Source organism: Thamnophis elegans, chromosome 14 (genome assembly GCF_009769535.1).
Source record: "Thamnophis elegans isolate rThaEle1 chromosome 14, rThaEle1.pri, whole genome shotgun sequence".
Lineage (NCBI taxonomy): Eukaryota > Metazoa > Chordata > Lepidosauria > Squamata > Colubridae > Thamnophis > Thamnophis elegans.
In genome coordinates this window covers 24,396,485-24,409,108 of record NC_045554.1, presented here as the reverse complement: position 1 = coordinate 24,409,108, position 12,624 = coordinate 24,396,485, and the positions used below count along the sequence as shown (strand labels likewise).

The 12,624-nt window shown below is 45.5% G+C and overlaps 1 protein-coding gene across 1 annotated transcript in view; it reads left to right on the top strand.

The window, feature by feature from the left end:
- The window catches only part of CHST8 (carbohydrate sulfotransferase 8), a 223,113-nt gene extending 211,792 nt beyond the window's left edge, over positions 1–11,321 (top strand). Inside the window, exons 2-3 of the mRNA XM_032230232.1 lie at positions 5,369–5,406; positions 10,173–11,321. Coding sequence (XP_032086123.1) covers positions 5,369–5,406; positions 10,173–11,321 — 1,187 coding nt within the window. The remainder of the gene's footprint in view (positions 1–5,368; positions 5,407–10,172) is intronic.
- Positions 11,322–12,624: the final 1,303 nt, after the last annotated feature.

Below are 12,624 nucleotides of genomic sequence, written 5' to 3'. Positions count from 1 at the left end.
GAACACTGCTATCATATCACCCTAGTGCTTCTTTTCATAAAACTAGACATGCCCAGTTCCAGCAACTGTTCTTTATATGTTTTAGCCTCCAGTCCCTTAATTGGATGCAGTATTCCAAGTGTGGCCTTACCAAAGCATTATAAAGTGGCATTAAGACTTCACATGATCTTGATTCTTTCCCTCTGCTTATGCAGCCTAGAACTGTGTTGACTTTTTTTGGTAGCTGCAAAATTGTTGGCTCATATTTAAGTGATTGTGTACTAGGACTCCAAGATCCCTCTCACAATTACTACTATTGAGCCAGGTATATATTATACCTGTGCATTTGGGGTTTTTTGCCTAAATGTAGAACCTTACTTTTTTCAACATTGAATTTCATTTTGTTAGATCGTGCCCAATGTTCAAGTTTGTCAAAGTCCTTCTGTATCTTAAGCCTGTCTTCTGGAGTGTTGACTATTCCTGCCAGCTTGTTGTCATCTGCAAAGATGATGAGTTCCCCATCTACCCCTCATGCAAATCATTGATGAAGATGTTGTACTGGGCCTAAGACAGAGCCTTGGGGTACCTCACTGCATACTCCCTCCATGTAGATGCAGTTCCATTGAGGACTACACATTGAGTGCAGTTGGTCAGCCAGTTACGTTTTATCAAATGCCTTACTGAAGTCCAAGTAAATCATATCAACAGCATTTCTCTGGTCCACTAAGTTGCTATTCCTGACCCTGGAAAAATCTGCCTGGATTTTGTCCATCTCCATTCACCTGCTTGAGGTAGAGAGCCATGTGCAAGCATCGAATTCAATGTCTAATTCTATGCTTGCATATAGCTCTCTATAAAAAGGGGGTGAATGGAGATGGACAAAAACCAGGCAGATTTTTCAATGGCTGGGAATAGCAACTTCTATTTTTGCTGGCTGTAACCCTAAAAGAAAATTAAAGGGAAATGCTGCACCAATTGAATTAAAGAACAGAACAAGGAATCAAGAACACAGAATGGTGAATGGTCTCTTTTGAAAGGTTATACCTCGGAGGCTCATAAATGTCATCTCAGCAGTTCATGAGGTCAATGCAATTCTGTAGGTTCTAATACACCCATCCATCATGGACCCAAACCCCAGACCTACCTATCACCTTGTGCCTTACCTGCCCTCCGGAGTCTACACCTCCTATGCTTTTCAGGCCACTGGTTTTAAAGCTAGTGGCCATTATCCTACCTTGTCATAATTCCACCAGTCAATTATGTGGCATGTTGAGGAGGGACTTCCTTTAATTTGTTTTAAATTGCCTTCTGGGCAACTTCACTGGTTGATCATTGGGTCAATCTCCCTTTCTCTAAGCAAGGCATGTTTTTATTCACACCATCGCCTTTTAAGCAAAAGAACTCCAAGGGTTTTGGAGCCCTTGTTCATTTGGTAGCCTGCCTCTCTACTTTTCCCATTTCTACAGGTAGTCCTCGACTTACAACAGTTCATTTAATGACCATTCAAAGTTACGATAGCATTGAAAAAAGTGAATGAAGACCATTTTTCACATGCATGACTATTATAGCATCCCTGAGTCATGTGATCAAAATTCAGACTTGGCAACTGACTCATATTTATGATGGTTGAAGTGTCCCAGGGTCACCTTTTGCAACCTTCTGACAAGCAAATGGGGAAGCCAGATTCACTTAACTGTGTCACTAATTTAACAACTGCAATGATTCACTTAACAACTGGGCCGAGGAAGGTCATAAAATGGAGCCAAATTCACTTAACAAATGTTTCGATTAACAACAGAAATTTTGGCCACAATTGTGGTCATAAGTCGAGGATTACCTGCATTTTATCAACAAGAACTTCACAACATATTCCAGATGTAAACATGCCATGGATTTGTATAAGGATTTTACAACACTGGCAGTTTCATTTCCAGTCCCTGTCCAAAAAATCTTTAGGGTGGATTTGTCTGTTCCTGCACTAAATGGATCTCAAGATCCTTTTCCTGCCCAATTACAGACCGTTCATAATCCATTGAGCCGGTTTAAAGACATTGTTTGATGGAATCACCTTTGGGCTTCATCACCCTGAAATATTTGATGTTATCTGCAAGTATGACCGATTCCATGCTTATCCCCAAGTCAAGACACTTGAAATACTTTTTTTTAAAAGCTCTAATTCCAACACAGATGCTTAAGGGAAACAATTTTCAACCCCTCTACTGAAAAAAGGAAATCACCCATTGATTCTTAGACTTTCTGTTTCCTGAAGAATTAAGAAATCTATAAATAAAAGACAAGCTTTCCATCCTTGCAACTATTAAGTTTACTCACAGGTTTCAGTGAGGGACCTTAATAAATGGCGAATTGGTATATATACCGATCCTGGTTTTAGAGCTATCCCAAAAGCCAATTCAATTTAAAGGTCATTGGATCAAATCCCCAAATTGAATTGACTTCCTGAATTGAATCAGGATCTCAAGCTGAACCTTCAAATTGGATCAGATGCATCTAAAGTCATTTTGATTGTTTGGGCAATCCTGTATGTCTCCATTCTCTTCAGTTGATTAAAATTGTGGGATCAATTGATACAACTTAATTGCTGCTTCAAAACAAGGGTTGTTTTCCCCCTGAGTTGCTGTGCTGGCTGGGGGATTCTGGGAGTTGATGCGTGCGGCACAAGCATACAGAATGCAACAAAAAATGCTCTATGCATGCCCAGCAGGCAAAAACAAGATGGCGCCGCTGTTGAGGATTCATAAAATCCTCCACTTACAACCAGGAGGCCAGCAACAGTCTAGGCTGCGCCCTGCTTGGCTGAGGCGCAGCATAGCGTGTTGCTAGCCAACCGAGCCAACCTGATTGGCCAGGGTACTACGTCAGCAGTTGCTAGACGCTACCAGGCCTCCCATTGGTTCCCCTGTTTTAACTAGCAAGTATAAATACCTTGGCGTGGAATTGTTACATTTGAATCACTGTCAGCTCCTACTTCTGAATAAACTCCTGTTGTTATTGTTACGTCCTGGCTCTCGCGTTGTTCCTGCCTCGATCCTCTAATGCCGCCTACAGTGCCGCTGAGAGAACTGGTTTGGGGGCATGGCAGGCATCCACAGTTCCAGCATCCCAGGCCGCCAAGTTACTCTGGTGATGTGATGAATCCACCTATCCTTTACATTTAAACTATAAGCCAGATTGACAACTACACCATTATTTATTTATTTATTCGTCTAGGAAGTCTATATTCCCTTTTCACACATGATGACTCTCAAGGCAGCTTACAGGAATATAAAAACCTCATATATAAAACAATAAAACTAATAAAAGAGAATCATCAAATCATCAAATAATATAATAACCACAACCACCCCAGCAACAACGCATCACATGAGCCATTGAATGGGCTCCATCCGGCTCTGGGTTCCCCAGGAGAGATTGCTACCAGCTCTTCAGCGCCTTCCAGGAGAGTACTAGAGAGGGGGCCATTCTAATCTCGGGGGGGATAATGTTCCAGAGAGAGGGGAGCCACCACAGAGAAGGCCCTTCTTTTGGGTCCCACCAGAATGTATCTCCCTCGGGGATGGGACCCGCAATATTCCCAGCCTCCTCGCTCTGGTGGGTCAGGTAGATATGACTGGCAAGATAAGCTGGTCCCAAGCCATGAAGGGCTTTAAAGGGGACAACCAGCACCTTGAATTGTACCCGGAAGCAAATCGGCAGCCAATGCAACTCCCGCAGGAGAGGTGATACATGAGCACACCGGGCTCTGCACAAAGTCATGCGGGCCGCTGCATTTTGCACCAACTGGAGCTTCTGGGTGCTCTTCAAGGGCAGCCCCATGTAGAGCATGTTGCAATTACGAGCTTCCTGTGAATATGTAAACTGCTTAAAGCACCCTGTGCAAGTTGGCATTTGCTTTAGACAAAAAAGACAGAAGGCGGAGAGCTGTTTCCAAAGAAGCTCAGATGCCTCCTGTTAAAGCCACCAATTATACCAAGCGAGCTGCCTGTTTCCTAAAAGTGTCATCCCCAAGAAAAATAAAGAAGTCCCAGATTGGTCTCCTTCTGAGTTTGTTTTCTCTTCTCTGCCCCCGTCCTCTTGGCTTGGGATGTCCCCCACCAACCCCTTTGGAAGCCCACCCAGGGGGAAGAGTGAGGATTAAGGGCAGAAGATTGGAGTGGGTGGAAATAGAAAATGAAGGTGGGGGCAGTTAAAAGAGGTATCATATTTTTTCAGACTATAAGATGCACCGGTGTATAAGACACACCAGGGTTTCGAAGGTAAGTAAGACAACAAAGATTTTGCCTTCCCTCAGCCCCCAGCAGCCCTCTGGAGGCTTCAGCAGGGCTGGGGCAAGGCAAAAACGACCCATTTTTCACAAAAATGGGGTGTGGGGGGCGGGGTTTTGGGAGGCCAAAAATGGCTGTATTCAGTGTAAAAGACGCACCAACATTTCCACACTCTATTGGGGGGGGAGGTGCATCTTACAGCCTGAAAATTACGGTAGTCTTTGAATTATAATCACAATAGAGTCCAACATTTGTGTTGCTAACTGAGATATTTGTTAAGTGAGTTTTGCCCCATTCTATGACCTGACAGGTTACAGATTCATATCAAGCAATCCTCCAGGGCAAGTAGCTTCCTCAAGAGAATACCTTTATTGAGAAGATCATATTGGCACAGATCTGGTGAAAAACAACTCTGAAAGGTCCCGCGGTTTTCACCTAATTAAAAACAAAAGGTTTTCACTTCCTCAAAGCAACCGGTCACATGGTCCAATCACAGCTCCATCTGGCTGCCCGGTGACATCACTCCTCCTTCCTCTGACCAGGTGTGAGAATGTCCTTGGTTCCCAAGACAAAGTATTTTGTTCCGACTATACGACCCCAGCTGTCCCTAATCCCCTCTTCCTATCCCTCGGCTCCAGTGTGGCAACACTGAGGCCTCACAATGGTTTCGGCCAGGCTAGCTTCAGGGTTGACAGGAAATTTCTTGCCACCTTTGTTAAGTGAATCACTGAAATTGCTATGTTGATAACACGGTTGTTAAGTGAATCCGGTTTCCCCGTTGACTTTGCTTGTCAGAAGGTCACTAAAGGGGATCACGTAACTTCGGGATGCTGCAACGGTCATAAATATGAGTCCGTTGCCAAGAAGCTGAATTTTGATCACGCAATGGCCACGAGGATGCTGCAGCGGTCGTAAGTGTGGGGAAGCGGTCTTAAGTCACTTGGTTTGGTGCCGTTGTAACTTCAAATGGTCACTAAATGAACGGTTGTAAGTCGAGGACTACTGCCTGCGGTTGAAAGCACCACGCTAAGCCAACCAGGTGAAAGGGAATGGAACGTTTTGTGCAGATCCCCCTTGTGACAATCCTCTGTCTTTTCTTCCTTTAGGAATGAGAAACGGCCGGGGATCTCAGGAAGCTAAAAGAGTAAGCTACCTTTTCCTTTCCTTTCCGAACTCCGTGGGGGAGGCTGAGGGGAAGAAGGAAGGCGGCCTGAAGAGAGGAGGGGGGTTCCTTGAATGTAAATCCCCTCATTGCCGCCTCTGGATTTATAAGGCTGCTCAAATACACTTGTTGAAATATACCTTTTTTTCTTTTCCTTTTTTGAAGTTGACTAGGCTGAATAAGTCGAATGCACAAGAAATATCCCACATATAACCATGTTTTGCATCCAATTTGGCTAATCAGAAACTTCTTCAGATGCCCAATTCCTTCTGAAGGAAAGCGAAGTTGAGGGAAAGGCTCCCCCTGCTGTCCCTTTGCAGTCACCAAGGGCTCTGCGGAAGAGGGGCAGGGAAACCAAGTCCAGCCTTTGGAAATCATCTGGAATAATCCAAAGAAACTCCTACTTCCTCCTATTATTGGCATAATTGCAAGGGAGAGCTGTTGGCTGGGGGGAGGGGAATTGCCAGGGGCAGGGGGATACACATCTGCAATGCAAACTTGGTAAATTTGAAGTGCCACAGGTTGCCATCAATTGTTCTAATTAGCTATCAGCCCAATTATGCATTTTTTTCTGAATTTTGCCAGGCAAATGATCAAAAGTTAGATAACCAGATAGACAAATATACATACAGAATTGAATAACAGAGTTGGAAGGGACCTTGGAAGTCTTCTAGTCCAGCCCCCTGATTGAGCTGGAGAACCTATACCAGGGTGTCAAACTTGATTTCATTGAGGGCTGCATCAGGGTTGTGTTTGACCTTGGGGGGAGGGAACGGGACAGGGGGGCATGGCCAGCTAAACGTCACTCATGTCGAAGGCACCTGTGGTGGCCCAGGTGGGGCTGGGAGGGATCCTCCTGCAGCCCTCTGCCAGCGAAAACGGAGCTAGGGAGTGCTGCGCATGGGCTCCGTTTTCATAGGCAGGTGGCTACAGGAGGCTGTCACAGCCGAAAATGGAGCTTCGTTTTTGCTGGCAGAAGCACCAAGGAGAAGTCCTTCACTATTTCCAGGGCAGCCCCATGGGCCAGATCTAAGCACCCCATGGGCTGGATGCAGGCTGTGGCGTTTCAGTTTGATACACCTGACCTATACCATTTTACACAAGTGGCTGTCCAGTATCTTCTTAAAATCCTCCAGTGATGAAGCCCCCACAACTTCTGAAGACAACTTCTGTTCCACTGGTTCATTGTCCTCACTGTTAGGAAGTTTCTCCTTAATTGCAGGATGCTTCTCTCCTTGATTAGTTTCCAGCCATTGTTTCTTGTCCTGCCTTCTGGTGCTTTGAGAAAAAGGTTGACCTCTTCTTTGTGGCAGCTCAAATTCTGGAATACTGCTATCGTGTCTCTCCTTTTCACTAGACTAGAAATCCTGCAACCATTCTTCATAAGTTTCAGCCTCCAGTCCCCTAATCATCTCTGTTGCTCTTCTCTGCCCTCTTTCCAGAGTCTTAACATCTTTTTTTATATTATGGTGACCAAAATTAGATGCATATTCCAAGTGTGGATATATGTATAAGTGCACACAAGCATACGTATGAAAAATATGAACAGAAATGCAGAAATTGCAAGGAGAAGTGAATATGGCTGGAGCAATCTGTGTCAAAATATATACACATTTTACTCCTAATAGCATCCTCAAGTTGGCACATATTATAGTAGCTTGCCTTATTCACACATCTGCGAAATTCAGACACAAACTTGACATACCATAATTCAAACCTATGTCTGAAAGAAATGGAAATTGTTATACTCGGTTTTTGTTGCTGCATGCCACAGAGTTGCATTTTTGTGAATTATGCAACCATGTCAATCCAATAACTAAATAAATCTTTTTTGTTCAACAGTGAGTAGCTAGACTTACCGCTTGTGACACTAATTGTACAGTACACCCAAATAACCAACAAGAACATCATAACCAAGCAAAGAACTCTTGTGACAACTTGATGTGATTGTCTCAATTGCAAAATGTGCTAAGTCAGTTGCTTTTTCCCCACAACATTCTCACCTACAAATTATCCCATTTTAGGCTGGTCCAATGTGTTGTGCAAACACAACCGTTCTTTGATTAACAGAGACTGGACAGAGTTTTGACCAGACTGCCCAGGACAAATACAGATATTTGCAGGGCTGTCCTGGGGGGCGCGAGGAGGGAGGTACGAAGAAAATCAAGCTGGAAACTGTGGTCGTACAATCAAATCATCTGTGCAATACATGTAGAAAAGTGCTAGTAGTTCAATCGCACAACCATGGTCCCTTTCTTGGCATGCCCTGTTGATGGGGCTGTGGCAGTTTGCCACAGCCAACTTTCCATGGCCAACTTGATGCGGGAGAACTCACCATGGCTATTTCGCCACAGGACAACTGGCTGCGGGACATGAGTTACACTGAGATCCAAGAAATGGTGGAATAGAACCATTAGAAAAAGGGTGCAAAAAGAAAGGAAAGAATGAAATATGAATGGCAAAAATGTAAATATTTTTTATTTATTTTAAATAAATAGAATTGTATATATTGTCCCGCAGCAAGTTGCCCCATGGCAAGTTGGCTGGGATGAATTGCCTGTGGCGAGTTGACCTTAGTGAGTTGGCCACAGCATGTTGGCTGGGGCAAGTTGTCCCATTCCCTTCCAGTTCCTCTCCTCACACTCTGTGCTGCCCTGCTACACACACACACACACACACACACACACAGAGAGAGAGAGAGAGTTTCCAGCTGCCTGCCTTGTGCCAGTCTCCTCTCTCTTCTCTGCGTGTCCGTGGATCAGGAGGAGGTGCACCTCCTCTTCATTGCTGAAGGGCAGCAGTTGCTCCAGCTTCTCGCCTGGAGCCTCCTGGCAGACTATGGCTGTGTCTCACCTGCTTGCCTGTCACTCATCCAATGACCTAGCTGAGGCTGCTCCATCCAGTTAGCACATGCCCAGCCTGACCAGTTGGCATCCTGACCAGTAATTGGCTCCAAGCTTTCCTCTGCAGACTCAAACTCACCCGCCTCCTCTAAGGTCACCTCTGGGACCTGGGGCTGGATCCATGACACACTCCCACATCCTCTAGGGTGATGCGACATCCAGCGTATGTCTGGGAGCCCAAAAGGCCAGTGGATGAACTGCTTCACCCCCTGGAGGGTCATCACACAGAACCTCAAGATCCGTCCTCTGGTGTTTCAGAGTGCAGGGTTCAGAAAAATACAGGGAGTCCTCGACTTACAACAGTCCATTTAGTGATTGTTCAAAGTTACAATGGCACTGAAAAAAGGGATGTATGGCCAATGTCTGGGGTCACGTGATCACCTTTTGCAAACCTCTGATGAGCAACTTCAATTGGGAAGCCAGAGTCACCTAACAACCATGTTACTAACTTAACAATTGCAGGGATTCTGTTAATAAATGTGGCAAGAGGGGTCGTCAAATGGGACAAAATTCACTTTAACTGTGAACTGAGCACCAATTTTTTTATTGTTTCACTTAACAACAGAATGTTGGGCCCAGTTGTGGCCGTAAGTCAAGGACTACTTATATTAACATGTTAGAAAAAAACGTTTTCTTAGCAACAGAGCAACTGATCCAGAAGGAACCTGAGCTCCCCTTTATTGCTGAATGTTGATGTTGTTGAATGCCCAGATGTTGGGACAGCCATTTGACTGATATGTTTAATGAGACTGAGGAAAGGGTTGGACTTGATGGCCTCAGTGGGTCCATAACTGGGAATCATTCTAATTAGGCTGAAAAGTGAGAACTTTGCGGTAGAGATAGAACCGTTATCCTCACTTCTACACGTCCCTCGAAGTTCAGCCTTGAAAGTCTGGGCATCTGCCTGGAGGGGAAAATGATGCCTCCAGCTGGGCAATGTGGCATGGTGATTAAGCCCCACCCCTTCTGCCATGCATACAAAAGGGGCGGGGCTTTAAAACCGGGCCCTGGCTGCCATCTTCCAGCATTTGCTCTCCCCCACATCCTGCAAACTGCTGTCGGAAGGCAAAGTCTTCCAAAATGGAAAATGCCCCTCCATTTCCATCTAAGAAGTGGCTTTTATTCTTGAAAAGGCAACTGGACTGATTTTTTGAGGAAAACAAAACGTTTCAATTCCTATCCCAGATGCTTCATCTGTTGCATTGGATGCTGTGGGAGACGGGAGGACAGTTATGGACAGTTGAGATTAGTGGATGGGAGGGGGAAATGGTACGTTCTGACAGGATGGGAGGTGGGTGGAAAAATTGTGTTCTCAGTCAACTGGTCTTAACGCTCTCTGGGAGCCATTGTGGTTCCTTGGGGCTTTATCTCTCACCTCAGGGTCACCTGAACGAAAGGTTTGGGATTTTCTTGGAACAACCAAAAGAGCTGCCTTGTAAATTGGGGATAGAGGGTGGTCTTATCCCTCCCCTTCTATTGGCAGAGGGCTGCTCATTGTTAACATAAATGGCCTCTTTCAAAAAATAAAAACCCCTTTTGACCTGGATGACTGAGAATCTTCATAGACACTAAGCTTTGAAAATATGAAACCTGCTTCCTTGCAGGGATCTCAGGTTTAGCTCTAGAATTGATGTTCAGATTAATAGCCACACGTTCAAAAGTAGGAAGGGCGGGGGGGGGGGAAATCCCATCACCTCGGCCTCAGTGCAGTGTGTAAAGCAGGGCTCCAGGTGCCGAAGTTTGGCTGAACTAAAAAGGTAGAGCTGAATGGCATCATTAAACTCTGCCAGCTGTGATGAATGCTGCCTTCCCTGAGTAATGCCTTGGTTCTTCTTCTTCCATTAGGAAGGCGCGTCGAGCAATGATCAGGGCGGGAAAACGCAGGCAAATGGAGGTGATCCCTTTCCGGTGGGAAAGCAGAGGGCTTCATTACACCCCGTGCAAGAGGAGTCGGTGAAGCAGCAACGCTCGGGCCAAGTCCAGAAGGCTTCAGCAGGGACCAGAGACCGACCACGGAAAGGCTCAGCTCCTAATTCTGCCAGGGCCTCTCAACGGAGGAGGAAATTTGTCCTGAAAAGAAGCCCCCTCCGGATTGCCGTGAATGGCTCCTTCCTCGGCCTGCCCATCCTGAAAGCTGAGGCGAAGGACGAGCTGAGGTGGAGAAGCCTCTATGAGGTCCAGAGAGAGAGGAAGCGCATCATGAGAGAGACTTGCTCCAAGTACAAGAGCAACAACAAGAGAGTAATCACCCCTTACCACGTGTCCAGGATATTTGTGGAAGATAAATATCGGATTTTATATTGTGAAGTCCCTAAGGCCGGCTGCTCCAACTGGAAGAGAGTCCTCATGGTTCTCAATGGACTGGCCTCCTCAACCAGGGTGATTCAGCATAATACGGTCCATTATGGGAATTATTTGAAGAAGCTGGATGCTTTCGATCACAAAGGGATCAACTACAGGCTCAGCACTTACACTAAGATGCTCTTTGTTCGCGAACCTTTTGAGAAGTTAGTGTCGGCATTTCGAGACAAGTTTGAGCATCCCAACAATTATTACCATCCCGTCTTTGGCAGGCCCATTATTTCCAAGTATCGCCCCAATGCCACCAAGGAGGCTCTGAGGACAGGCTCTGGGGTCAAGTTCAAAGAGTTCATTCAATATCTTCTGGATGTGCATCGGCCGGTTGGCATGGACATCCACTGGGATCACATCAACAGGCTCTGTAGTCCTTGCTTAGTAGACTATGACTTCATTGGGAAATTTGAAACCATGGAAGAAGACGCTAACTTTTTCCTCCATTTGATAAATGCTCCCCAGAACTTGACTTTTCCTAGGTTTAAAGATAGACATTCCAATGAAGAGAGGACAACCACTCAGATCACACAACAATATTTTACACAGCTTTCTCCTTCTCAAAGGCAGCGTAGTTATGATTTCTATTACATGGATTATTTAATGTTTAATTACTCAAAGCCTTTTGAAGACCTTTATTAAGTGGAGATGAGCTGCTGGTTGCAGCCTTGTGGGGCTCCTCCTATGCAATTTTGTGGAACAGACATTTATACTAATACATAAGCTCTGTGAATGAGCTTTATTACACCAGAAGGTTAAATTAGTGGATCTGTCTTTCATATTCCCAGCAATCTCCGGTTCTCCCATGGGTGTCTGTGTGAGGTGGGCAGGGTTGGGAAGTCCGATAAAGTATGTCTCACAATGTCACAATCCAAGCTTCACCTTTTCTGTTTTGCCTGGAACATCACAAAACAAATTCAGAGAGACGGTATTTGCACTAACACATCACAGGGTGTACTTCATCACTTAGGCACCATGATGGTAAGGCACATTTTAATTTAATTTAATCATTATATTTGTCGTGAAAACTCTGGAAGGCTTGCAAAGCACTAAAACAGTTAGAACCTACAGAAAGGGACAACCCTGACCAAAACAGCTATAAAGCAACATAAAAATACGACAGGCTTCATCAATATATAACAAGCACATTAAGCCCTGGGAACAGAGCCAGATCTTAAAGGCTCTCCCAAAGCAATATCTCGGGGGGGGGGGGGGGTGTGCTATTCCAGAGGGGAGGGGCACCTGACAAAGAAATGCTTCAGAGGACAAGACAGCAGCGCTGAGTGGAGCCCAGATGTACCAAGTAAGCTGAAACAATTGGAGACACAAAGTCACTCAACTAAGTGGGCTCTAGGCCATGAAAATCTTTATAGGTAATAATGACTTGAATGGCACCCAGAGGCCAACTGGCAAGCTCACATAGCAGTAGTGATTCATAACATCGAATTTTGTACCAGCTGCAGCTTCTGGATGGTTTTGAAGGCCAGCCCCACATAGACCATATTGCTGTGGTCCAACCTTGAGGTGACCAGGGCCTGAGTGGCCGTCTGAAGGGCTTCCTGGTCAAGGAAATGGCACGATTATTACACAAGATGCACCTGTACAAATACCTGCCCTTCAAATTGCCCTTCAAGCAGAAGATTAGAATCCTATAGGACAGGGGTGTCCAAACTTGGGAACTTTAAGACTTGTGGACTTCAACTCCCAGAATTCCCCAACCAGCTATGCTTGGCGCCTCACTCTCCTCTGCCAACCGAAACTGACCCTCCTCCTCCTCTGAACCTGCAGCCAAATCAGAGGAGGAGGAGGAGTCATGGGAGTCAAGGTCAGCATCAAGGCAACCTGAGAGCTCCGAGTGGGAAGAGGGAATGGAGCTGGCAAAGAGAGAGAGAGAGAGAGAGAGAGAGAGAGAGAGAGAGAGAGAGGTGGAGCCTGGGCCATCCAT